Here is a 23,479-nt window from a genome sequence, read left to right as displayed (position 1 = left end):
GGTGTGTGTGTGGTATCCCATAGGGCTCAATTCCACGAGGGTAAATTGGGAACAAGAACAACTCTTGAAGTTCTTCAAGAGTCCGAAGACCTCAGGGAATTAAGTACATCAGGAGATGGCAGATCTCTAACTAAATCACCTGGGGAATCACTTTTCCCCAGTGATCGTCGGTACCTCTAGAGATCGGTATTCGCTATTATCTCGAGGCCGATCCTTGGATCGGCTCACCGACTCCGCTGATCCCTGACCGCTAGTCAAGCCAACTTGTGTAAAGAGTCCATTCCCCTTCTCAGCCTTCTGGAGGCTCCCAATCTAGTCCCTCTTTTTGTATCCCACGCCGCTACAATTACTCTCCAATTAAATTACCCAAAATATACCTAGGGGAAGCCCTAAATTCAAACTATCATCTACCACGATGATTCCTCTTTTCCTCACCCTTTACCCTCTTTACCATGAGGATTCAAAACGATTACTAAAGGAGTCGTCTTCGTTGTCATTTACTAGCGCGGTTCTTGCAGCCGTCATATCGCAAGGATATCTGTAACCGATATCAAAAATTGCCCGCAAATTATAGCTCTGAGACTGTCACCATGCATAGAGGCCTGGCGCTACTAAAAGATAGTCTAGTTTCTTATTCCGCAAGGAGGGCTGCCCCATATAATGGGACTACTTCTGAATCATGTACTTTTTCCAAATTCAGTCCGTTTTGATAGCATGCCTCTCCTGCCATTCACCACTATGCATTCTAGGTTCACCATAACGATATCTTAGTGACAGTCACCCTGCTGCTCTCTCGAGAGGCAGATCAAAAGGTCATACCATTGACGTGTAGTAAATACAGTCATCCTAAAGACATTGGAACACTTAATTCTCAACTTTCAAAAATTCACAAATAGTATGACAGAAACTTGTACTGCTCACAGAAAATATTGAGCTTTCAATAAAATACCTTCTCCATCGAGCCCATGATATCAAGCCGCCAAAAGGACTTCAGATGCAAATTTTCAAGGCCTATCAGATTTCCACCTTGCTGATCGTCCAATACCAAATCCCTGGTCAATTATATTCCTCAATACTTGCCGTTGAGAATACATTTTCCCATATCACTATAGATTGCCGGAAACCCTCTGTTATGGCGTTCGTTGGCAAAACAGAACTTACAAGCAATGCTGGAGAACTGTTACCAACCAAGACTCTAGTTGTTGACATGGCACATACCAGGAGAGATACGGATATTTTACAAAATATCCAATAGTATGGTCAGAGGCTGTTTGCTTGGTAGCTTCCTTGGGGAAAATAAAGGTGAACGGGCCGTGATCTTCCTTGTTGACTTTAGAAAGACCACTGGCTGCTACTGGCTCTTCAATCTGGTAATCTCCTCGCCATCTCAAAAGGCTTTGATCTTGGAGTCTCATACTGGAAACATGACAGGAATTTACATTGATCGCCGCCGCAATATGTTTCAATCAATACGTCTCGAACAATTTAGATAGTCGCTACTATTTAAGGTGACAATCTCGTCATCATGTTTTATGAGTCAAAGCTTCGAGGAAAGAATTACAAAGAGAAGAGCAATGTTTCCGTGTTACCTTTGATAGCCGACCTCTGTCAACTGTTTATAACAAAATTCACACCAGCCGCCACCGGGCGCATCTGTGAAATTGTGCCGTTATTCTCTTTTAGCGAAGGATAATTGCTGTAGTTACATCCAAGTTGTTGCTTGAGCTTGCAGCAGAAATTTGGCGACCAATAGATTCATCAGAATTTGTCCGACGCTATGTTGGACATACTAATTTTGCTTTGAATGATGACAGTCGCCTGCATACCCATAAGCCCCAGAGCTGGACGCTCTATCCCTGTCTGTCTGTTGATAACATTCGATATATGACTTTTCATACGTACAGTACCGAGGAAAAAAGTCATATTTGAGTTGAATAAAAACGGTGCAATGACTAGCTTGGGGTGAGGTTGAATGAAGTGTGCTAAAATATGTCGTTGTGTCTGAAGAATGGATGAAGAATCAAGTAGATGAACCTCGGGAGATCACAGAGACCTTGGAATGCCGAGGAGGTTGTCTCCTAGCTCCCGAGGTCCTAGATCTCGTTTTCCATTACCTAGGTACGTAATTTGCCCAGGTTGTTCAATTATAGACCCCATCAATTTCCTACTTAGGTAAGTGATCTGTAATTACAGGTGCCAAGTTTGCAAAAAAAAAATTGGAAGAGAAAAAAAAACGTCAACCATAGGATTCGAACCTATGCCCGCGAACGGAATTGATTTCTAGTCAATCGCCTTAACCACTCGGCCAGATTGACTTGTGATGACAAATTCATCCCTTTTTGTAATTATAAACAGGTTTTTAAATAACCATGGACTTCACTTGCCGCAAAATTGAAGTTATGTAATACTCCTATCAAAGTAAATTTGAATGTACAACTCGATCAGAGCATTTATTGTATATATAGCCTTTCTTACCACATCCAGGACATGTTATCCGACGCCAAGTAGTAGGTATAGTTAGAAAAATCGACCTTAACTCAACCAGAGCTTCCAAACTGGCTTCTGTGTCAGATATATATATATATATATCTCTCTCTCTCTCTTTACCTAGACTACTCTCCTTAATTACCTTGAGACACTTCATGAATATCTTATAACCTTCATAGATTGCCTTTGTAGTAGTCTGCTTCTTACTCGCTGCCTTTTTTTTTTTTTTTTTGGCCTGTTCTTTGTTAGCTTCTTCTAAATGACAACATCGATTATGCAGCAAAATATGATGATGAACTATTCGAACAGTCCGATCATATCATGTTAGTCAAGCCTCTTATGTTATTTTGTTGAATTTGAACTTGAACTGATTGAAGATTTAAATATCATGTGAACACACAATTTATTATCAATATAGCAATTTCACGTGAAATCTTCAACCTCAACCTCATCCGCCTGTGATTGTTGACTGAGATATTTGATGACGGTGTTCGACTCCATCAACTCATTTTTCTGGCAACTTTATTAGCAGGAATTCATCACCAATGCATTTTCCCATGGACTAGGACCTAGGTGGATTGGGGTCCACGAGTATTCAAACTTACCCGTTCTGTAAGATCATTCATCGCTTTCTGTAGTAATAAGCCCTCCATCTGTCGTAATCGAGACACCAGGCTAAATATTTCCGGCCTCCAAATCTGATCAAGTCGCTCGTTATTTTCACAGAATTTCTTCAATTCGTATTCTGTCTCTTGCATCCTCGATATTTCGGTCTCCAGTCGATCAAGCACCAGCACCAAAGCTCGGAGCTGGAAAATATCCCTTGATGGATGGGTCGCAATAAGTCCAAGCAGATCATGAGGGGTTTCGACTTTTTCGCCTTTCCAGGTTGCTTCAAGCTCCCTTCTTCCATCCATAGTTTGCACAACACCAATGGAGAGTCCATCTTCTTCATTCACACTCGCCCACCACATGAATGGACTGTCCCAGGTGGTTTCACCGGAAGTTGTTAATGATTTCAGAATATCTTTCTCTGAGTTGTAGGCAGTAGATACTCTGAGACCTGGGATGTTCCGACATAATGTCTTCTTTGCAAAAGCAAGAGGATCAGTGGTAGCGGCCGTAATGTCAATATCCAGAGTAATTTTTTTTGCCTCGGTTGTATCGCTGTCCAAGAAGCCGTAGGAGAAGATCATCTCTGCTGCAGGCTTTTCATCTCCATATCTAAGAAAAGGAGTCAGTATAGCTGCGGTAAATGCCCGGTTTGTAAGCTGACTCACGAGATAGTCACTTCTTCGCCGGTGTGTAAAGTCTTGCCCAGACGCAGCTGTAAAATTGCATTACCGTCCGAATCAGTTTCGTATAACGCTTTGACAGCCGAACCAGCCATATGATTGACCATGTCAATGCAGGGTACCATTGAGTGACCACTCCCCGGCAAATCCAACATGCGTGATCTATATGCAGCATCGACATAAATCCAATCGGCCATTGTTAATCTTCCAGTATTTTCATTCCACCAAAGCTCTTCACACCAAGAAATCCCACATGTAGCCTCGCGAAGCAGGTCGAATTCTCGTTGTAAGGAATCAAATTTCGCCTCTACAGCAGCTGCAAGTGAGGTTCCAATCAGCAACTGCTGCTCTTCATCAGAGTAGCATGTAGGCAAGGGAAACGATGGCGGGAGAAATTTGACATACTCAGCCCAAGGGCTGGACACGCCAATTGGACGGGGAATTTCCGGATCATTATGTGTCAATTGCAAAAGAAGAAATATCAATATTGAGCCTCTCGCAGTCTGCAGATACACGTAAGTTAATCTCTTGTCGCCATCTGGGGAACTAGTATCATACCCGGCCAAATTCGCTCGCTGCTTCTAGCACTTCACGGAGATCCCGGTCCGCTTTTGCGTAGGTGTGAACAGCTTCCAATGACAAAATTAAGTCAGACGGAACTTCAAGAAGGACTTTAACATGTGAATCTTCATCGTTGCTTAAATCCTCTGTGGCAACAATGGCATTGCCTTTGTCCGTGTTACTGTCGCCATCGAGTTTTTGGAACGATATTCCATGCCCAACGATGCCATTTAGTCTGAGCCAGCTAGGTAGGGAGTCTAGCGGGAGATATTGTCGTAACAACATCAAGGGTGGTTAAAAGCCTACTCCCTTCGTTGTTCGGAAGTTGCGGTTCCAAGATTGGGAGATTAGCCACGTAGAAATTGCTAGAAATACTAGAAATGCTAGGGAATATTTTGTTCCAAACTTCGAAAATTGAGACAGCCTTGGAAATTAGGATACCTTGGGGGTAGCGGAGACCTTCACATTTTATGTCGGTGAGCTTACTAAGCCATCGACCCCTCGGCGATGCCAACAGTCATAGTTATCAGATAATAAATGGCTCTTTTACACATCAATTTTACTTTGAAATCTCGATCTAGGGTGAAAGTCCAAATTAACCATTATATTGGCAATTTCAAACGTAGGATGCTAGGTAAGCTAACTTATACTCTTAAATAACTAGTAACTAATAGTAACCGAAATATTTGTGCATGGATATTTCCTGGGCGAGTTCATCCATGATAGGCATGGACTTATCCAGAGAATCTCTGAATTTTACAATGTTTCAGTTTCTTCCTATCTTTCAAGGTTATTGATTGTTGAAAGCTCTCAAAGCGCGTAGACTCGAAAGTTATGGATCAATGCATGCATTGACTACTACATAATTCTAGAGTTCATTGTAGGCACATATTAAGAACGGGACTAGAAGGGAATTTTTCATATATTTTTAAAGTGGCAACCCTTCATCAACTAAGGTTGTGTAGTGTAATGGTTAGCACTTCAGGTTCTGATTCTGGCAATCCCGGTTCGATCCCGGGCACGACCTCTTTTTTTCCCCTTTTTTTTCAATCATTTTATCTGCTGTAATGTTGATATTTAGTCGATGTGCAAGGAAATAGGAGCTTGTACAGATCTTTCTATACCATATATCATCGGTTTCGTCTTTCAAATGCGCTCCAAGGTCACGAAGTAAAGGACATAATAGCTATCATGCGCATTAAAATATTGATTTGTTTTATGAAAATCAGAGAAACACCGCTCAGCAGGTTTCTTGGTGATGCGTGGTCTGAGTTGTCGAAGAGTTATCCAGAATCTGACATCGCGCACTTACTCTGTACGGAGTCCTATGAGTGAAGTCTAGAGATTACTTGGTACGGAGCAAAGTTTTTGCATTCGCATGATGGTATAGAAAACCCTAGGGGAAAACTATACGAAGGCCAATCTGAATCACCATTCTTATCCTTTCATTTGATGTTATATTCGCACTTGCTCTTCAACCAGAATTCTACGTACCATTTATCTTTTTCATCTCAGGCTGCCGTGATGTGACCTATAGTCCGCCTCCTCTGAACCTTTCTGATTTTCCTCTTCTAATTTCGCTCTTTCTCCTTGTTCTTGAGGCATCTATGTTGTTGAAGTTTGAACCAAATCATAGAGCTTTACCGGTCATCAGAAAAGGGGTAGTATCGGTTCATCTTCGGACTATCATGTTGGGAAGTTGATTCTGGGCCATTTCAAATGGAAAGTTGGGTTAAGTTCCCCTCTCCAAACCTTAACCCATTCCTATGTCCTATGGAGGCGCAAGAAATTCAAATACTCAGTTGTAGCAACCTTTGAAAACGTCACCATGTTAATATTTAATCCTCTAGTAGACATCAATGGACCCTTTTCACTAACAAAGACTTATATAGCCTTGAATATATGTTTCAGGAGAGTTGGTTGTTCCCCAGTCCACCCATATTTCTTATATTTACTGGAACCAATAGCCCCAGAGGAGGTCTCACAGAAATTCCGGAAGAATTGAATTTTTCAAGAAAAATTCAATTTTGGTATTCCAGGCGAGTAGATCCAGAGAATATAATATATATTTCTAAGGTTGTATACCTAATTATGAAACATTTTATGGGTGAAAAGGGGGACAGCGTGGCGAGAGTTTCGAGCACGGCGTACAGAGTATATCTACAGAGGTACCTTCTTGTGTCAACCGTCAACCTATTATTTCAGCATCATAACCTACCTACCACCTACTCGACCGCTTCAATTTTGTAGCACTGACGGTGGTAATATGATAGATTCCATTTGAGTAGTAGGTTAAAGTAGTTCAATAGTAAAACTGAGCAACATAAGGCTGCAAAATTTACTTATGAAACACTTCGGATATGAAATTTGAACAACCCCTATAATTCAATATCGATTACTCTTAGGTCTGGAAGCAAGGAAGGGAATAGTCCCGTAAAGGGCTAATAACTATTTCAGATTCATATAATAGGTAGTTTATCAGTAATGATAAAAAAGGTGGAAGTTAACTATGGAATTGAAAATTTTGACCGAAATCAACGCTAGGGCAGAACTAAAATGATCAAGATTATTTATAGACCCACTCGCAAGTGGCCGAAACTATAAAAATGGCAAAATCCCGACTTCGTAATTGGTGAAAAGCAGAAGAAAGTGGGTCATACGTTCACACGTGGCAAGAACTTAAATTATCCCCGAGATGTGGATATATTGTGGACTTAGGCCCGGCTATTTTCGCTGCCGCTGCGACTTGAAAACCTATTAACTGTTAAACTATGTTTCATTCCAAGGTTATTTACTATTTTATAATAGTGTTTGGTTCATGCAGTTATATGATTGGATATCCAACAGTGACAAGTTCGTGGGAGAGAACTAGTCGCAAAGTCTGATTGAATGCTAACAAGACTTTCGAAGCCCTGCACATATGCAATTTTCTTTTAAATACCCTTCTTTTCGTACAAATTCAGACCTTTGAAGGATATCAGTCTAAAGGTCTTCACTCGCTTCACCTTTATATCTTTCGTCCTTGATAATGCATCATGGCTTCAGCAGCATTAACCGAGCTATACACCCTCCTTTCACTAGGGGTGGCTATCATTGCCACTCGTATCATCGCTCGATTGGTCATGGTGGGCATAAAGGGTCTCAAACTTGACGATTATGTGATGTGCTTGGCTTGTGTAAGTATGACTAAATACTTAAGTAGTTTCACGACAGCAATAGCTAATGGGACTGAAGATAACATTTGGCGTGGAAGTTCATCTTGGCACTAAAGTTGGAGAATATCAAGGTCTTAGCAATGCGGGAATGACCGATGAGTATCGAGCAGCATTGTCGCCTGATTCGATCGAGTATTCGAACCGCGTTAACGGCTCTAAGCTCCAGCTCTCAGGCTGGGCATGTTATATGCTCACATTATGGATACTAAAAATATGCATGGCAGTCTTCTATTCCCGAATGACGTGAGTACTTTTTTTTACCAAACACAACCTCAGCCTCGCGTCTAACTAAAGATTACTAGTGAGGGAATCAAGGTGCTAGAAATTCGAGTTAAGATCGCCTATGCGATGCTTGCTATAACTTTTTTTGCCGGTTTCTGCACACTTTACCTTAGCTGTCGTCCCTTTTACCAATTTTGGCAAATCAATCCTAACCCTGGTAGTATGTTGTATCCGGGTTCTCTCACATTTTCATCTCATTTTCTTATTATTCCTCTATAGGTCAATGCCTGCCAGCCGTCTCTCCCGTGGCTGTTATCGCCAACGGTGTGTTCAATATTGTCACCGACGTCTATCTCCTCACTATCCCTATTCCGGTGAGTTTTATCATCATTCTTTTTTTTACAAAACTAGTTATACCAAGACATAAATTCTGACAAGCTCTTAATTTAGGTACTTATGAAAGCTCAACTCAAATGGCAGGCAAAGCTCCGGCTTCTTGTTCTTTTCGGTGGAGGTCTCTTTGTTATGGTTGCTGCTATCATTCGCTGTGTTCTACTTCTAACAGCAAGTTTATCACTCGAAAAAACTCCTCGCAAACATTACGCTAATATGTTCTCTAGTCTACCGGAACTGGTGCCACAATCGGTGGAATGTGGTCCATCCGTGAGTCCTTTGTCGCGATTGCCGTTGACAATTTCCCTCTGATTTACCCTCTCGTCCGGCGTATCTCCCACCGCCTAGGCTTTGTCTCTACCCACAGTGGTACCAAGAGCCACACCGAATATACAATGAGCAGCAAAGCAAATACGAATCTGCCCCGGCGTAAGTTTGGGGCCAAAAAGGAAGATTGGAATAATGTTAGCGACGAAAATGCTATTCTTGCAGGGCCACATGATCCTACCTCGTACACCGTCGATGCAGATGCAGATTGGGATGCTGGTAGCACCACGAGCCACACTGATCACGGCATTAAGGTCATTCAAGAGACCATTGTTGAGAGATCAAATGCTTCAAAATAATGCCGGACCGATTGCAAAGGCCTATCAGCTGTACAAATTTATCTATAGGAGCCATAATCAATGATGATCCTAGAAAAATTCACAGTATAATATGTGAAATATTCAAATCAACAGGAAATCTTCGAAGCTGAATTATCGCGCTGAGTTGTGTGTGAACCTCAGGAGATGATCCATCAATGGACCTTGTGAACCTTGGAAGACACTATAAAACTCAGAAAGTGGTGACTACGAATTTGAATTTCAGATATTTTAAGCCTTAGAATGCTCAGGTGCTGTGTCAAATTAAATTCAAACAGAAGCATAACATCCATAAATGTAACAACTAAATCATAATCCATTGAACCAGAACCAGCAAATTAGAAGCAGTTTACTTCACAGCTTTTTTCTGGGCTTTCATGGGAGCTTTTTTATATGTGGGCTTTTTGCCATTACATGCCTTGGCTTTGGCTTTGAGTATCTTTTTCCCATGAACAATGCTAGAAGCACGGGTTACCTTCTTCGGTAGAGCATTTCTGAGTTGACCTTGCATAGAGGCATTTATACTAACCTTTCCATCCCACTTGGTGAACCTGAGTTCCAAAAGACCCCTGTCTAATGTCTCTGGAAGCTTGATAACGTCCAATATCTTGTCGGTATCTGCATCGATGGGCGAAACGGCTCTTCCCATGGTTGTAGCACGTAGCGCCACTTTTGCGCCGTTCTTAGTGGAATACTTGATTGTCAGACTTCCCTCTTTTGCTCCTGGGACTTTTCGCGCTTGCTTTACCAGTGCCACAAGTAATTTTCCGGCATTGAAGGCTTGGGACATTAACCTTATTGGCGGGCTTTGTGTCAGTCCTAAGCTTGACAATTGACTCTCTGAATCAGAAAGGTGACCTGATATCTCTATAAGCTTACTTGCTGCTTTCTGTGCTGTTCTAGTATCCTGCTCATTCAATGGTTCGTCTGTCACTCCCAAGTATTCTGAAGGTACTGAAATGATTGCCTTTGCTGTGTGCATTACTTCCTGGTGATTTAATGGTCTGTTTTTCGATATAAAAGTAAGGGCATTGCAGAACTCGGCGATTTCCTCACTGACTCGTATCTGTCTTTCCGGGGAAACTGCAGGACCACACGTAGTCGAGGATTGCAAGGTTTCCTCAACTTTTTCACTTGGATCTTCACTTGAGGTTAAATTCATGCTGGAAAGAACCTCGCGCGCGGCATCCCTTGCCTTGGCTCGAATATTTTCTATTTTGTTGATGATTGTTTGCAGCTCGCCTGGGGACATGTCCAATTCCGTGGCTCCCCCCAAATTTGCCATATTGTCCTTCATGAGAATATACGTTGCTTTGAGTATCTGCGATGCCTGATGGAGAAGAGCCTTGTTTCTGACTGATACTACTTCCAATAATTCTGCGGCTTTGTATATATCACTCATTTCTTTCTCTATTTGGTCGGATACTGCAATCTGTTCGACCGCACCCAGTATCGCAACCTTTGCTGCAGATTTTGTGGCGTCTTCATCAACATCTTGCTGGACTTGACCGGATAATATGTTAATATGTTCAGTGATTGAGGCCCATTCCTTCCTAAGTATATGGTCTGCTTCGTCCTTGTTCCAATCGAGTAGTCCAAACCTAAATTTAGTTAGATTTCTCATCATGTTTCCGATTTGCTGATTCTCTACCCGACTAGGTCTGTTAAATCTGCCTAATTTCTGAGTCGAATCAGAAGGCAGCACAGCTTCGAGAACTGGATCACCAATTGGAGTGCCAATCAGAGAATAAGCTTCACGGGAAGGGACATGACCCTTGAACATATGCTTCTGCCCAATCTGCCTAGCAACTATTGGATCGTTCTCGTTAGGCTTGAGGGGGCATCGGCGATATGCGACAATGTAGCTCTGTCGTTGAATATCTTCCGAGTCGGCCATTTCTTTGAAGCTATCGTATGGCGTCATCACTTTGTCGTCACATAGTGTCCATGTATCGCGGGGCCCCTTTACGATAGAGAGGTAATGACCTGTGTCTGGTTCCATGCCCTGGTGCAGCTGCAATGAAGAAAGCTGGTATTTGATAGGTTTCCTTAAAGTTTCCAGTCGCGGGTCAAAGCTCTCGGCTGGAAGTTGGATGTGCTCATTCAATAAAATTCTTTGTGTGAATTTGCTAGGCTTTCCTCCTATCCACTGAGAACGATTGAGCTTTACAAATAGAACTTCGGGTGGATGACCGAGCCGGTCTAATTTCACCGCTGGATTTCCGCACTTATCACATTTGAATTTCTCGAGGGTTTTTGTCTTGAAGATGTTTAAAATTGCCTCTGTGATAGAATAGGGTGGCAGTTCCTTATCGTGCGTGTGAAATTCTGCGTCTAGTGATAATAGTTCGAATTTTGTGCAGGCGTAGCCCTCACAGGCACCAGAACCCTGGCATTGGCGCATAGAGACCCCCAAGACCATAAAGATATCTCGAAGGTCCGAACGGCTGTTTTATAATTAGCATCAGAGAGAATGGAAGGTAACAGGATGAGCTTACAAAAGCGGCCTCGTTGCCTCTACAAGCTGCGTATACAGCTCAGTCCAGAACTCATGTGTGTCTTGCTGACCTTCCATGGTTCCGTCATTCCAATCAGCGAAGATGTCTTTCCAGAAATAGTCTAATATTTCTAGGTAGGTATCCTCCTCTTTTTTACCCCAATAGGCAGCAGCTAGGTTAAACAGACTGCATATCTTGCACATTCCCCCATCCTCATGTAGTACACATCCTGCTTGGTGTGGAAGATGATGTTTCTCGTAAAATTTAATCCAATGCAGAAATACTGGAAGATGCATAAGTTGTTGCAACATAGCGTTTCTGTAACATTGATTTCCATAGTTAGGAAATCCCCTTGAACTAGGATTTTTGAGGTCTTCATCCCACCAGGGAGCGAAGGGGGTCTATGAACTTGTTTAGTACATAAGAACGCTTGTATGTATGTGGTTCCTTACCTGCCATGCCAGATCTCTTTTCCTCAATTCTCGCGCTATCATGATAATTAGAATATACCACGAAAACTGATAGAAAAAGGCACTTACTCTCCGGAAGGGTATTCATGTTGAAATATTACTGTATTGATGGCCAACCTGGTGTAATCTGTATTTATCTGTAAACAATTACCATAAACCTGAGATATATATAACTCTTAAGTAAAGCAAAAATAAATCAGAAAGTCTTGCAAACTCTACAGTCAATGACCTCAATTTATTATTGCGACATTTGAAACCACCTTCATATTACGATCAAAGACACAAATCTACGGAACGTAGTATACTTCTTTATTAGAAGCCCTGGAGGTTCCTTCGAAATTAGCTACCTCATTGTCAACTATACAAACACTGAAAGAAACACTAGCATGATCTCGGGGTCTGCTTAATCTTGAAGACTTGAAAATTTATCCCTGGCATATTCCATTCAGCTTTATCATACTTTCCAAGGTTTCCTCAATCAAAAAAAAAGAGAGTAGAAAAAGCCAGCCCTATACGTCCAAGACTTTGAATCCTTTCCCAAAATTCACCGACAAAGAACCCTGCTGGTTTCAGAATTCAGAAATAACACTCAAAGAAACCTTGGTAATTGTAGGGAATCTTCCATCCAGTATTACTGAGTATTTACCGACGGATAACAAATGGATTTTAATTATTAAGGATAAGTACTGTTACGGATTAGGGGTCAGGTGACCCAGGCTAGGTAGCGGGATAGCTCCACAGTGACAATGCATCATCTTCATCACTCAGCCTCTCTACCTAACAACTGGTAGCACGTCTAAAACGGTCCAGGGTCATCCCGGGTTTACGCCGAATTGACGAAGAGTAGAAGGATCAATTCTACTAAGCTTCGACAGCGCTGTGAGTCACGCCGCTGCAAGCCTCAATCTCAACGCGTTTTGTGCAGCATTCTCACTACACTTACCCCGGGTTTTATCTCAAAACGATACGTCATCGCTCTTCTCCAAATCCATTTTTTTTATGCCACCCACCAAGAAGGATAGTGCGACGCAGCAGAAGCGAGTCATCCAGACGTCAGTGTACGCTCATCGGTTCGCACTATTTGAAGCCGCCCACGGCGTCTCATCCCTCCTTGACCACGTTCGTGCCGACATTCAATCGACACTAACCGATTTCCCCACCCCTCGTCTGCCGACACAACCACCCTTTCCAGACGACTGGGCATTGGATCCTCGCACTCTCCGGCGAGAAATCGTTAAATTCGTCTATCTGCACTCGAAAATTGCAGATTATATCTCACAGCCCAGCCATCACGATCAGACGCCGCTCCGTCCGGGTCAAAATCCTAAGCTCGTGTTCGACAACGCACCCTTACTAACTCCTTTTCCGCCTTCCCTAGAACCGGAATCGGAACGCGGACTCGCTTCCTCGCCCGTCCGCGGCCCTCAACGGAGGACACCTTCCCCCATCATGCTAGAAATTACGATGTCAGAGCAGCAGCTCGAGCAAATCATCGCCCGAGCAGTGCATACGGCCCTAGCGAATCATGCACCAATTCCAGGTCCACAGGGGCCACCGGGGCCAAGCGGCCTTAACGCCGCGGCCGCCTCACACTGGAAAGCAGAGGAGATCGGCTATTTTGTACCTGATCCCACATCAACAATCCATATCAAGACGATCCGCGGAATTACTCATTACGTCAATGTTTTCGCTTTTCTAACCCAGCTCCGCGCTATGGTTCCACTCAAATCAGAGGAGACAGTTCGAGCGAACCTGCCCTCGTGCCTTCGCGAACAAGCAGCGGAGTGGTATAATACCGAGCTATCGTCAGACCAGCGCTTCACTCTAAATATGACGCCACTCGAAGAGGGCTGGTACGCCATCCTAGAAAAGTCATTCAAGATGCGTCCCGTCACAGCGCAAGCTCGCCTTATGGCGCCTGAGTCGCAATTCGGCTGGAACGAGCTTAGATCCGGCAAGTCGCCCGTCCAGTGGGCGCGCACCCTGATGCGCGATGCGCAAGCTGCAGACTTCAACACAACCGTATCGCAGCTTCGAATGGTCTGGATGCGTCTCGACCCTAACCTTCAACGAGATCTTGAACCCCCGAATGACACCACCACAGTCGCTGAGTTCATGGATAGGCTTGAGTTGCGTGGCGAACAATGGGCAGCAATGGCCGAATCACGAGCGTGACAGGGACGTGCGGAAGAAAAGCGACCTGGAAGCAAAGCGACTAGTGGCGATTTGCAACTACTTTCTCATCATTTCCACATCAACAGCATGTCTACTACCACCATCGCTAAGTTCCCAACAGAGACTGCTGAAATAGCGAGTTTATCCCCTACTGCTACTGCTGTTCAGGACTATGCGAAGTCTCTCGGCGGTCCTCAAGACTTTCAACGCCCTATTACGAAGCCTACCTTTCTTGCCGAATCGAGGAATCCTTCTCTTTTTCAAATCAAGTCTATTTGCTAACATGTATATTAAGATTTATATTCCTCCGAAATGGAGTACGCTAAAGCTTTGCCTCTGGCCTTCGTTGGTTGAAGACTGGGATGGCCCCGAGCCGGCGGGCTAGGGACTTGTTCAGGAATTCGGCCTTCCCACGGGTAGCCCGGTCTTATTTGACAAATATGGCGATCGTGCTATCTTTGAATCAGCCAGCCAATACTATATGTGATGCCAACATACTGACAGGGTAATGAGAATTCTTATTAAGGATCTCTGCGAGATTGAGGAATTGATCACACAGCGTGCTATCCTGCCCGTCGAACGCCTGAACTAGCATTTCTATCTCTGATGAATATGGCTGGGCCGATGTGGACTTTGCTGCGGCCTTTACTACAGTTATTATGATAATTTCAGCTTCGAATCTACTAGAATTAAATTTGATGCAATGGGATGCTGACTAAACTTAGTTTTACGGTGCAATAAAATTTTCACGGTGAATAGGAAATTGATGGAAAAGAGTTGTCCTTTGCTAATGACAACCGCCCGCGCAAGAGATTCTTTTATTTCCGGTTTCTGGTCACATACCTATGGTCAAAGCGAATGCAGATGAATTTTGCAGCAGATAAGATTCCGACCCATAAGGCATGGCCCACAATTGGCCGCTATCTCCGCAAGTCGACTCTCCGGGCCTTGTCGCACTGTACCGCCGGGTCGGAGTTAGAGGAGCAAATGATAGCAGGTAACATTTTCTCCGCTGATGATGAGACAGAGGAGGCGGGGTACATGATGTCAAAGGCGATAATTGACCATTCTGGCCACTATGATGCTATTATCAAGAGCATAGCACAGATATCGATTCCGGATAGCGAAGAGGATCGAGAATAGCTAGAACCGTCAAATAACTACTATTGGTCAGTGTAGATTACGATTATGGATTACTATTATATTCCTAGTACACTATGGTCTAAGCACTTTCATGAGCAAAGGTTCTACCATGTTTTGTTGGAACTAATATTAATATGCATGAGAGGAATGTAGCACCATTCCAAAAATGATACGATTGATTATACATCATTCGAATACATTCAGCTGATGGTATTGATAGGCCCGTTATTCAAGATGATAACTTGGTGAATACGTCTCGATTCAAATCAAACCTGTCGCCATTGAATACTATATAGGAATTTTAACTGACAGTGTCAGCTGACAACCTGGGCAAATATTTGACAGCCGTGTGACCGGATTGAGGTGTGATCGTTGTCTTCTTCAAAGGTGAACTTGATGGACTCGGATAAATGGGATCATTGGTAAGAAAGTGTTGAGGCCCATCTTGAATACATGTATGAGGACTGTTAAAAGTTTGGCGCGGCTGTGGATTTGGAAGCTAGCTCGTAGGTTCTAAGTAAGACATCGTCTCTAAATTGAGAGTCGGTGATTCTAGCAGTAGTGTCTCTCGGTCTGTTGAAACAGATTTCACAGTATTGATATCAGTTTGGCCTTCATCATATTGTTCTTCAATTTCAAAGTACTAGGAGTATGGCTGTGATTCATGGGCCATATAAGAGGAGACACCGGAATATCTGTACTCTTTAAAAGAAAATAATCCTAATCTTTTAATTAAGATAAGATATGTTGCGACAGCCGAGAAACAAGGCCATCAACAGACGGAAAGTATTTCGGCCGAAAAAGCTTCTGCCAAGACAGTGACTCTGGAACTAGATTAGTATATCACGGCATCCTTGAACGATATGCATTCATCGCAAACGACACCCTTGAGCGATGTGCATTCGCGACAATAATATCCCGTCTTCACCGTCTCTTCTGTCTCGGACGAATGTTGACATTCGTCCAGGGCAGAGGGGCACCCATATACTATAAGTAGCTAGTTCTTTCATCAATGAAAAAGCAGACTTCACAACAATCGCAGTATTCAGTATCGTAGCATCCACTACACCCGGTGGATTTTCTACGGTGTTGAGTAGCGGTTTGTTGAAGCTCACCAACTCCTTTCTACTGCAGTAAACTTCAATTCCCTTTTACTGCAGTAAGAACTCGAACGCTATTCTCAGTGAGATATTCGAATATCGCCCTTTCGAGCGACAGCTACGAAGAACACTGTTTGCAAGCAGCGGCAGCTGTGAAGGTCTAAATCTAATTTTAGATTCAGAACTAGCTAGGCACATGCTGTGTACAAAATCCTTAAAGAAACGTAAACAATTCGGGGTGGAATCGTGAGGTATGCGGTTGGTGGGTCACGTGGTACAACCACATGATAGTTCACCAGTGTCGACTGGAGGGCTGACAAACCACCAGGGTGGATTCTAGTAAACGAATAGGAATGGGGTATCGAGAATAAATTGTATGTGTGTATACGTTATTTGTCCGTTGACTAGGTGATCACCGAAGCATAGACATGTTCATTGGGTTGGGTATGGGTCCAAAATTTTACCCAAAACCCATATGGGTTGGGTATGGGTTTAATCCTATACCCATACCCATACCCATACCCATACCCAACCCATAAACCCATTTTTTTGCCAAGCCCTATCCTTCACGTGATATACATAAATTATGTGTATTTTTGGAAATTTATGCTGAATCATAATGTATTAATATTCTGTATTTTATTATCACAAAAGAAAAAAGAACGGATTCAGCCGGAATCGATCCAGTACCCTTTAAATCAACCTATTAAGTCAATCTAAGTAGGCTATTATAGCATTCTGAGCATAGAAAAACTTATTATTACTTCAATATTCCTAATTTCAGAAATTAGTATTGAACATTTCACTTTTCTATTCAAAACTTAGTCCTAGCACTTTTCTTTCACTATTTTCAGCATGTTTTCTAATTTAGTAGTAGATTCTTTAATGAGAATAATATTTATCTTTCGTTGAGCCTATAGAGGCTAGCTGACCATAATTATTCTCTTTGTTAGAAACCACCGTGGTTCTGAGGTTCAAACAATATATTTCCCCATGATTTTCCCTCTTCCTAATTCATATTCTATCATCTACAGAACCTTTACTAAGTCTTACCATACTATCTACTCAAGAGTTTCAAACTTTATTACCAAGATGCCCCTCCGCCCTATTACCCCAGGATACCTATACCAAACAGGCCCTGACAGAGAGTTCTTCCTCTTAGATAATATACAAGATGCCTATAATCCTGACTTTAGATGGGGATATTGTTATAGTGTGTTATAAGACATATTATTCGAAACAACCTTTCTTACTGACCATTTAGAAATCTCTAGGACCAATCGAAGATCCAAATCCAGGCTGGAGACCATAGACCTGGCGCGACCTTGAGGACCCAACAGAGCCTATCCTCGTTGCGCATATCAAAGAAGATATTCGAAAGGGTCTTGGTCCTCCAAATACTATGCTTCCCTGGTCTAAGGTTAATACCTTAGTATGTCTAGTTATTGTGGAAAGAGGTCAGCAATGTGGCATCACCTTCAAGGATAACGGCATGATGAATCGGCATTTTCATAAGCAACATACTGGCTGCTGTAAGATATATATAAAACATTTACTAAGGCATTACTAAGTATATCTAATATCTAGTTTTAACACCAGATACAGCAGCGATAACATCTAAGGAGAGGGCGGACTCACACAAAATCCTCGCGCGGTATGTGGTGAGTACAGACTGGCGTAACGCCCATTTTCTTGCCGAACCCGGTCGCAGCCCAATCGGGAGCGATATTGGTCAGTCCGCCGACGTCTGTAGTTATTTTGCGTAAGTTATACCTTTATATTCCCTAATAATAAGTATGATTATACTAATATCTAATTTTATCTAAGTCAAAAATATCCCTCCTTTAAACAGCAGTGGGGTGAGGATTTCCATCGGGATCATGTTCCAAGAGCAGCGGTAACCCCTTATCAGCATCGCATTCGGGGACCTGCTCCCCCACAAGTAGCTCCAATTATTACCTCAAATGAGCTACCAATGACTACAATCTGTCGAAGTCCTGGTCTTGATGATAATACCTTTCATCAACTTATGGCGACTGAAGCCCCAATACGATAAGTAACATATGATCGTTTAACGGCCGCATTTCACGCTTGGGAGACAGCCCTACAAAATGATTGGACAGCTTTATTATAGACAAATCAAGGAACTGCTCCATCTCTTGATAGCGTCCGTCCTACTATAGCTAGTATTTTATGGAATGCTTATGCTGAGGCTTATCTTACGCTTCATGGTGTTCGACCACCACTACCAGAAGCTCTACCACTAACTCGAGCACAACGTCGGCGTCAAGCATAACGTTGACGTGAAAGACAATAGCGATGGTGGTGGTGGTGATACTGGTGAAGGTAGTTCTAGTTAATATTAAGTTATTAGTATCAAATTTTGAATGTTTGAATTTTAATTATAAATGGTATTGATTAAAACAACAAAAATTACATGCATTATAATGTATAATTAGCTAAGTAAACTAGCTCTATTTCAGACTAGCGTCAGGCATTATTAAGGCATTAAGGCAACTTAAATACCCATATGGGACCCATACCCAACCCATGCACATGTCTAATCAAATGTATAAAGTCTAACTACAGTCAATAAATAGGCGATGGTGGGTAATTCAGAATGCTGATTTCGACATTTTCAGAGTAATAGTAGATTCATTCTGAGTCGCTAGCTCACCTGAAGATACGCTACTTATACCTTGCTCTAAGTTTCTCTCACTACGGTGAGGTATCTGTTACCTAGATATAGGCGGTGAAAGCTGAACGCGGGCAACTCGACTATTCTGCCCTCTACAAACGAGCGATACACTGGCTACTTTTGGCCAATCAACACATCGTTTGTAATCATAATCATTTCTCTTGGGGTATTTTGTGTCTTGTATACAAAAAATTGTATACACTCTGAATACCTTCTGGTGCTATATCCAGTGAAAAGTGTCCATGGATGTTTACTTGAGTGTTGGTATTTTGTATTAGTTAAATATATATATATTTTGTGTTCACATACATTAAAGTACTACCACCATTCTCTAAACTTTTTCCACAAAAACCAAACCGAAAATTGGACATGACTAACTTGTATATCTACGAGAGAGCAAGTTCATAAACTCGGAAATCAGCCCTGGAAGACATGTGGAAGGTTTATAACAGATTTGATCTAGTTTGTTGCATGGAGGCATTACCACCGTGAAAGATTTTCTATGGCTGATTGTTGAAATTGGTGACCGTGAAAGCTGGCAGCATCATCCCGAGGTCTGTACCTAGGTACCTAGGTATACATTGAATGACAATTCCCTATACGAATTACCTATTTACTCCAGTCAACTGCGAGACCACTTGAAATAAATGGCCGGCTGCATTTCGGTGTAGGTGGATCAGACAGGGTGGATCAAACAACGGCAGAGGTGCACAACGCGCCCGCAAGCACGCACGACGCGTACAATTTCAACACGATACGCATTACATACCCAAAAGTCTTTACAAGGGTACAAGGAAGATTTGTGAGTTACTTTAAATTGTATTCGTATCGGATCGCAACTCTTTTCGAGCGCAAGTCATCCCACCACTCGAGTGGTGCCAGCCAATTGATGAAGCTGTCATGATACAGGAAAGCTCAACAAAAGCGATCCATAGTGGACGCTAAAACAGTGGTAATCGTGTAGAGAAAATCAAACCCAGAGACCCATACAGTTGTAATAAAAATTCAGAACACCCCAACGTCCCATCATACCGTTGCAACAACCGGAAAAGAGAAAAAAGACATGAGGCATTTAGCCACCGAAACCGTAGAGGGTACCTGGAGGGAAGACGCGTTAGTGAAAAGGGTCATGACAAGCCTGACGCGCTGTGTAAACTTACGGCCCTGGCGCTTGAGAGCATAGACGACATCGAGAGAAGTGACAGTCTTGCGCTTGGCGTGCTCAGTGTAGGTGACGGCGTCACGGATGACACCCTCGAGGAAGGTCTTGAGGACACCACGGGTCTCCTCGTAGATCATAGCGGAGATACGCTTGACACCACCACGACGAGCGAGACGGCGGATAGCGGGCTTGGTAATTCCCTGGATGTTGTCACGCAAAATCTTGCGGTGACGCTTGGCACCACCCTTGCCGAGACCCTTGCCACCCTTTCCACCTGTTGAAACGCGTTAGAAGACGCGTCTTGAGAGTAATGAGAAAACAGGTAACTTACGTCCAGACATATTGATGGATTAAAAAGGTAAAAAGAAGATTGAAGATAAGTGGAGTATAGGAGTTGTCAGGGGTTGTTGACAAGAAGATTGATGAGAGGAGGAGAAAAGGAGGCTAGAAGGAGATAGTATTTGTATGGAAAGGCTGACAAGCGCGGGGGAAATTGAAATCACGCACTAAGGGGAAGATCAACCAATGAGAGTTGAGGATCAGTCATGTACGGGAGCCAAGGCCGAAAGGTCTAGATGCCTTATAAGTCTGATCTCTCACTAGGAAATACTTCAAATACGTAAATCTGATCAATTAAAATATCAAGAAACATGCCAAAGAAGTGTAGAATGTATTCAAATTCTTTGATCATCAATACAATTTCCTTGGTGGCCAGGATCAAGCGAATGGTGGTTGGTATTCAACAAACTTGATCCTGGCCTCTGATTGGCTGATATTAGAAGGTCTCGCTTAATGACGATCAAAGCATGAAGTAAAGTATTAAGTGGGGTTTAGTTAGTCTGCTTTCCACGCACTTAATGAGTGATCTAGATAACACCTTCTGATTCGTCCATCCCCCAACTCCCAGATCACTCCCCTCTTACATTCCCTACAAATACCCTTTCCCACCCACATCCTCCCGTTTCTTTCTCTCCCTCTTCATCCACCTGTCGACAACTCTATTCGACTTAATCCTTTTCCATCAAAATTCATCTTTTTCATCAAGATGGCTCGTACTAAGCAGACTGCCCGTGAGTAATACCTATTTCAATAATACTCCATGTCGTGTTCTCCACCCAGATTCTGATGAGAAGTGACGAGCGCTCGTCTCTTCCGGCGCCCGTTCACTTTACTTTGGCGTCATTTGGGTGGCGCCACATAATACGTCATGTGATTTATTTGTCATCAACATATTACTAACATGTCTTCTCTCTTTAGGTAAGTCCACTGGTGGCAAGGCCCCCCGTAAGCAGCTCGCTTCCAAGGCCGCTCGCAAGGCCGCCCCCTCTACCGGAGGTGTCAAGAAGCCCCACCGTTACAAGCCCGGTATGTACCCTCACAGTCCTGTATGCTTCCTCACATTCTAATAATTTACCTAGGTACCGTTGCTCTGCGTGAGATCCGTCGCTACCAGAAGTCCACTGAGCTCCTGATCCGCAAGCTCCCCTTCCAGCGTCTGGTTCGTGAGATCGCCCAGGACTTCAAGTCCGACCTACGTTTCCAGTCCTCCGCCATTGGTGCTCTCCAGGAGTCCGTCGAGGCCTACCTCGTCTCCCTGTTCGAGGACACCAACCTTTGCGCCATTCACGCCAAGCGTGTCACCATCCAGTCCAAGGACATTCAGTTGGCCCGCCGCCTCCGTGGCGAGCGTTCTTAGATTTCTAAGAACCAATTTTTCTCTTGATTTCTGGAATGGCGATACGGGGTTCTGCTTTTATTTTCATGATTACCGGCGACATGATGGGGTTTGATTTTATGTCCCTCATCAGGGATATCTTTTTTGTTTCTTGCGAAATGCTACTGCCATCTTAGGATGGTCCAGTTAATGGCATTCTACTACTTACGAGTGTTAGCACACGTCGTTCATGACCTAGACTCAATAAAATGAGGTCTCCTTGATTCAAATTATCCTGTAGCACTAGTACATAAAACATGTAGTAGTCAACATGCATATTATATACAGTATGAAGTTAACGGTTGGCACTAGGGACGCGACCGTGTCGCTTGTGCATGTAATTTTTGCAACTCAAATAATAGGCTGTATAATCTCCAACAGTTCGATAATCTTCGACTCTTAGTCACTATTGTCAATGACTACCATATAGTATCTTAGAACTACACAGAGGCTGACCGATGTTCTGAGATTGTTCTGAGATTGTTCTGCACCGATATTGAGGGTGGCGCCATACCGGCACTACACAAGTTAGAAATGCGTGTAAAGGCATCCACGGATCAATTTTATTCATTCACGTTTGTTTTTGGAAGTTCGAAGGCACTCCATACCAGACCGAATAACTGATAATCCGCGACGAACCGATATTGATCCTCTGATCTCTCGATCAACTCGATCAATATTCATTGTTAGAACTTGAAAATTTCAGGCATGCGTCGTACAAGGACTTGAAACTATCATTCTACCTTAGATTTCTCTTTTTCTGTCTTTCGTCATATACATAGATCATTCATATCTTTGTAGTTGACGGTCTAGAACGTAGTGGGGCTTGAATTGTGAAGGTTAGGAGCCTGAGGCCGACAGATTGATATAGATCACGTGTACGTCGTCATGTTGAATCAGCAACAGGTTTCATTCAGCAACAGGTTTAATTTTGCCATTCACTTTTTGTGACTCATTAGCCACCGGATATGATGACCGCATTCAAAGGAATTAGAAGCAAAATTGTTCCTTCGAAGCTCGGCCCCTCAGTCCGAAATCTGGGACCCTATCACAGTGTGAATGTTTGAAAATTGGTTTCCTTATTTTTTAGAAGAGCTTACCAGCGGAGTAGTTACCATAAGCATGGATGACCCACAAAGGTGTCAAAATACTGTAGAAGACCCTGGCTTCAAATATTTCTGCACATATGGCGTGATCTTTTCATCAGCTAGCTGAAGCCCTATTAGTTAGCTCTTACAACTTACTTTCTAGTTCACAACCCGGATTGACTAGTTGGTTAGGTATCTAACATATCTTTGGATACGAGTCAATCTTCTCGTATTGCTGTGTCATAAGATTGATATGTGTTGAAATCCTAAGGGCCAGGGTCAAAGACAAAGGATAAAGGTTACAGGGTACAAGGCTCATGGCGTGGATCAGTCCAGATAAATTTGTGAGATTGCTTTGCAAAAAGGGGGCTTATCTGATATCGTAGCCACGACATTCAAATGCGGAGTCGTGCAGGTGCCTAATGAGTTTCCCGGGAACTTCTAGATCCGTACTTAATTAGTTCGCCATTGAATCTGCAGGATCAAATGATAAGCAACTTTTAACTAAGCGAGTTTATCCAAGTGTTGTACTAAGCAATAAGTAGTTCAATGAGGCCTAATACATAGATGCACAGAGTGCATAAATCAGGAGTCAGGACTCGGGCTTGGACAAG

General features: G+C 43.0%; 9 protein-coding genes across 9 annotated transcripts; 6 read left to right on the top strand and 3 right to left on the bottom strand.

The window, feature by feature from the left end:
• Nucleotides 1-2,910: 2,910 nt before the first annotated feature.
• N7495_002424 (SET domain-containing protein) lies at nucleotides 2,911-4,628 on the bottom strand (the record flags this gene model as incomplete). Its single annotated transcript, XM_057205093.1, has 4 exons — nucleotides 2,911-3,000; nucleotides 3,093-3,711; nucleotides 3,768-4,285; nucleotides 4,341-4,628. The coding sequence occupies 4 exons, from the start codon at nucleotides 4,626-4,628 to the stop codon at nucleotides 2,911-2,913; spliced, it is 1,515 nt and encodes a 504-aa protein (XP_057065700.1).
• A 2,750-nt stretch (nucleotides 4,629-7,378) lies between these two features.
• N7495_002423 (uncharacterized protein) lies at nucleotides 7,379-8,799 on the top strand (the record flags this gene model as incomplete). The annotated part of the gene is made up of 5 exons (XM_057205092.1): nucleotides 7,379-7,519; nucleotides 7,578-7,801; nucleotides 7,861-8,000; nucleotides 8,060-8,154; nucleotides 8,401-8,799. The coding sequence occupies 5 exons, from the start codon at nucleotides 7,379-7,381 to the stop codon at nucleotides 8,797-8,799; spliced, it is 999 nt and encodes a 332-aa protein (XP_057065699.1).
• Nucleotides 8,800-9,166: 367 nt separating this feature from the next.
• Nucleotides 9,167-11,392, bottom strand: N7495_002422 (ubiquitin carboxyl-terminal hydrolase; the record flags this gene model as incomplete). The annotated part of the gene is made up of 3 exons (XM_057205091.1): nucleotides 9,167-9,597; nucleotides 9,697-11,264; nucleotides 11,316-11,392. 3 exons carry the CDS (start codon nucleotides 11,390-11,392, stop codon nucleotides 9,167-9,169), a joined length of 2,076 nt encoding a protein of 691 aa, XP_057065698.1.
• Nucleotides 11,393-12,784: 1,392 nt separating this feature from the next.
• Nucleotides 12,785-13,960, top strand: N7495_002421 (uncharacterized protein; the record flags this gene model as incomplete). Its single annotated transcript, XM_057205090.1, has 1 exon — nucleotides 12,785-13,960. One exon carries the CDS (start codon nucleotides 12,785-12,787, stop codon nucleotides 13,958-13,960), a length of 1,176 nt encoding a protein of 391 aa, XP_057065697.1.
• An 87-nt stretch (nucleotides 13,961-14,047) lies between these two features.
• N7495_002420 (uncharacterized protein) lies at nucleotides 14,048-14,242 on the top strand (the record flags this gene model as incomplete). Its single annotated transcript, XM_057205089.1, has 1 exon — nucleotides 14,048-14,242. The coding sequence occupies one exon, from the start codon at nucleotides 14,048-14,050 to the stop codon at nucleotides 14,240-14,242; it is 195 nt and encodes a 64-aa protein (XP_057065696.1).
• Nucleotides 14,243-14,818: 576 nt separating this feature from the next.
• On the top strand, nucleotides 14,819-15,103 carry N7495_002419 (uncharacterized protein; the record flags this gene model as incomplete). Its single annotated transcript, XM_057205088.1, has 1 exon — nucleotides 14,819-15,103. One exon carries the CDS (start codon nucleotides 14,819-14,821, stop codon nucleotides 15,101-15,103), a length of 285 nt encoding a protein of 94 aa, XP_057065695.1.
• Nucleotides 15,104-17,377: 2,274 nt separating this feature from the next.
• On the top strand, nucleotides 17,378-18,104 carry N7495_002418 (uncharacterized protein; the record flags this gene model as incomplete). Its single annotated transcript, XM_057205087.1, has 4 exons — nucleotides 17,378-17,416; nucleotides 17,516-17,735; nucleotides 17,791-17,965; nucleotides 18,056-18,104. The coding sequence occupies 4 exons, from the start codon at nucleotides 17,378-17,380 to the stop codon at nucleotides 18,102-18,104; spliced, it is 483 nt and encodes a 160-aa protein (XP_057065694.1).
• Nucleotides 18,105-19,973: 1,869 nt separating this feature from the next.
• N7495_002417 (histone H4) lies at nucleotides 19,974-20,404 on the bottom strand (the record flags this gene model as incomplete). Its single annotated transcript, XM_057205086.1, has 3 exons — nucleotides 19,974-19,999; nucleotides 20,062-20,337; nucleotides 20,395-20,404. The coding sequence occupies 3 exons, from the start codon at nucleotides 20,402-20,404 to the stop codon at nucleotides 19,974-19,976; spliced, it is 312 nt and encodes a 103-aa protein (XP_057065693.1).
• A 704-nt stretch (nucleotides 20,405-21,108) lies between these two features.
• hhtA (histone H3) lies at nucleotides 21,109-21,759 on the top strand (the record flags this gene model as incomplete). Its single annotated transcript, XM_057205085.1, has 3 exons — nucleotides 21,109-21,133; nucleotides 21,321-21,428; nucleotides 21,482-21,759. 3 exons carry the CDS (start codon nucleotides 21,109-21,111, stop codon nucleotides 21,757-21,759), a joined length of 411 nt encoding a protein of 136 aa, XP_057065692.1.
• Nucleotides 21,760-23,479: the final 1,720 nt, after the last annotated feature.

This window comes from Penicillium taxi (genome assembly GCF_028828555.1).
Source record: "Penicillium taxi strain IBT 34144 chromosome Unknown utg000002l_segment0_segment0, whole genome shotgun sequence".
NCBI lineage: Eukaryota > Fungi > Ascomycota > Eurotiomycetes > Eurotiales > Aspergillaceae > Penicillium > Penicillium taxi.
Note: the sequence above shows the minus strand (reverse complement) of the source record. Positions and strands in the feature narration are given on the sequence as shown.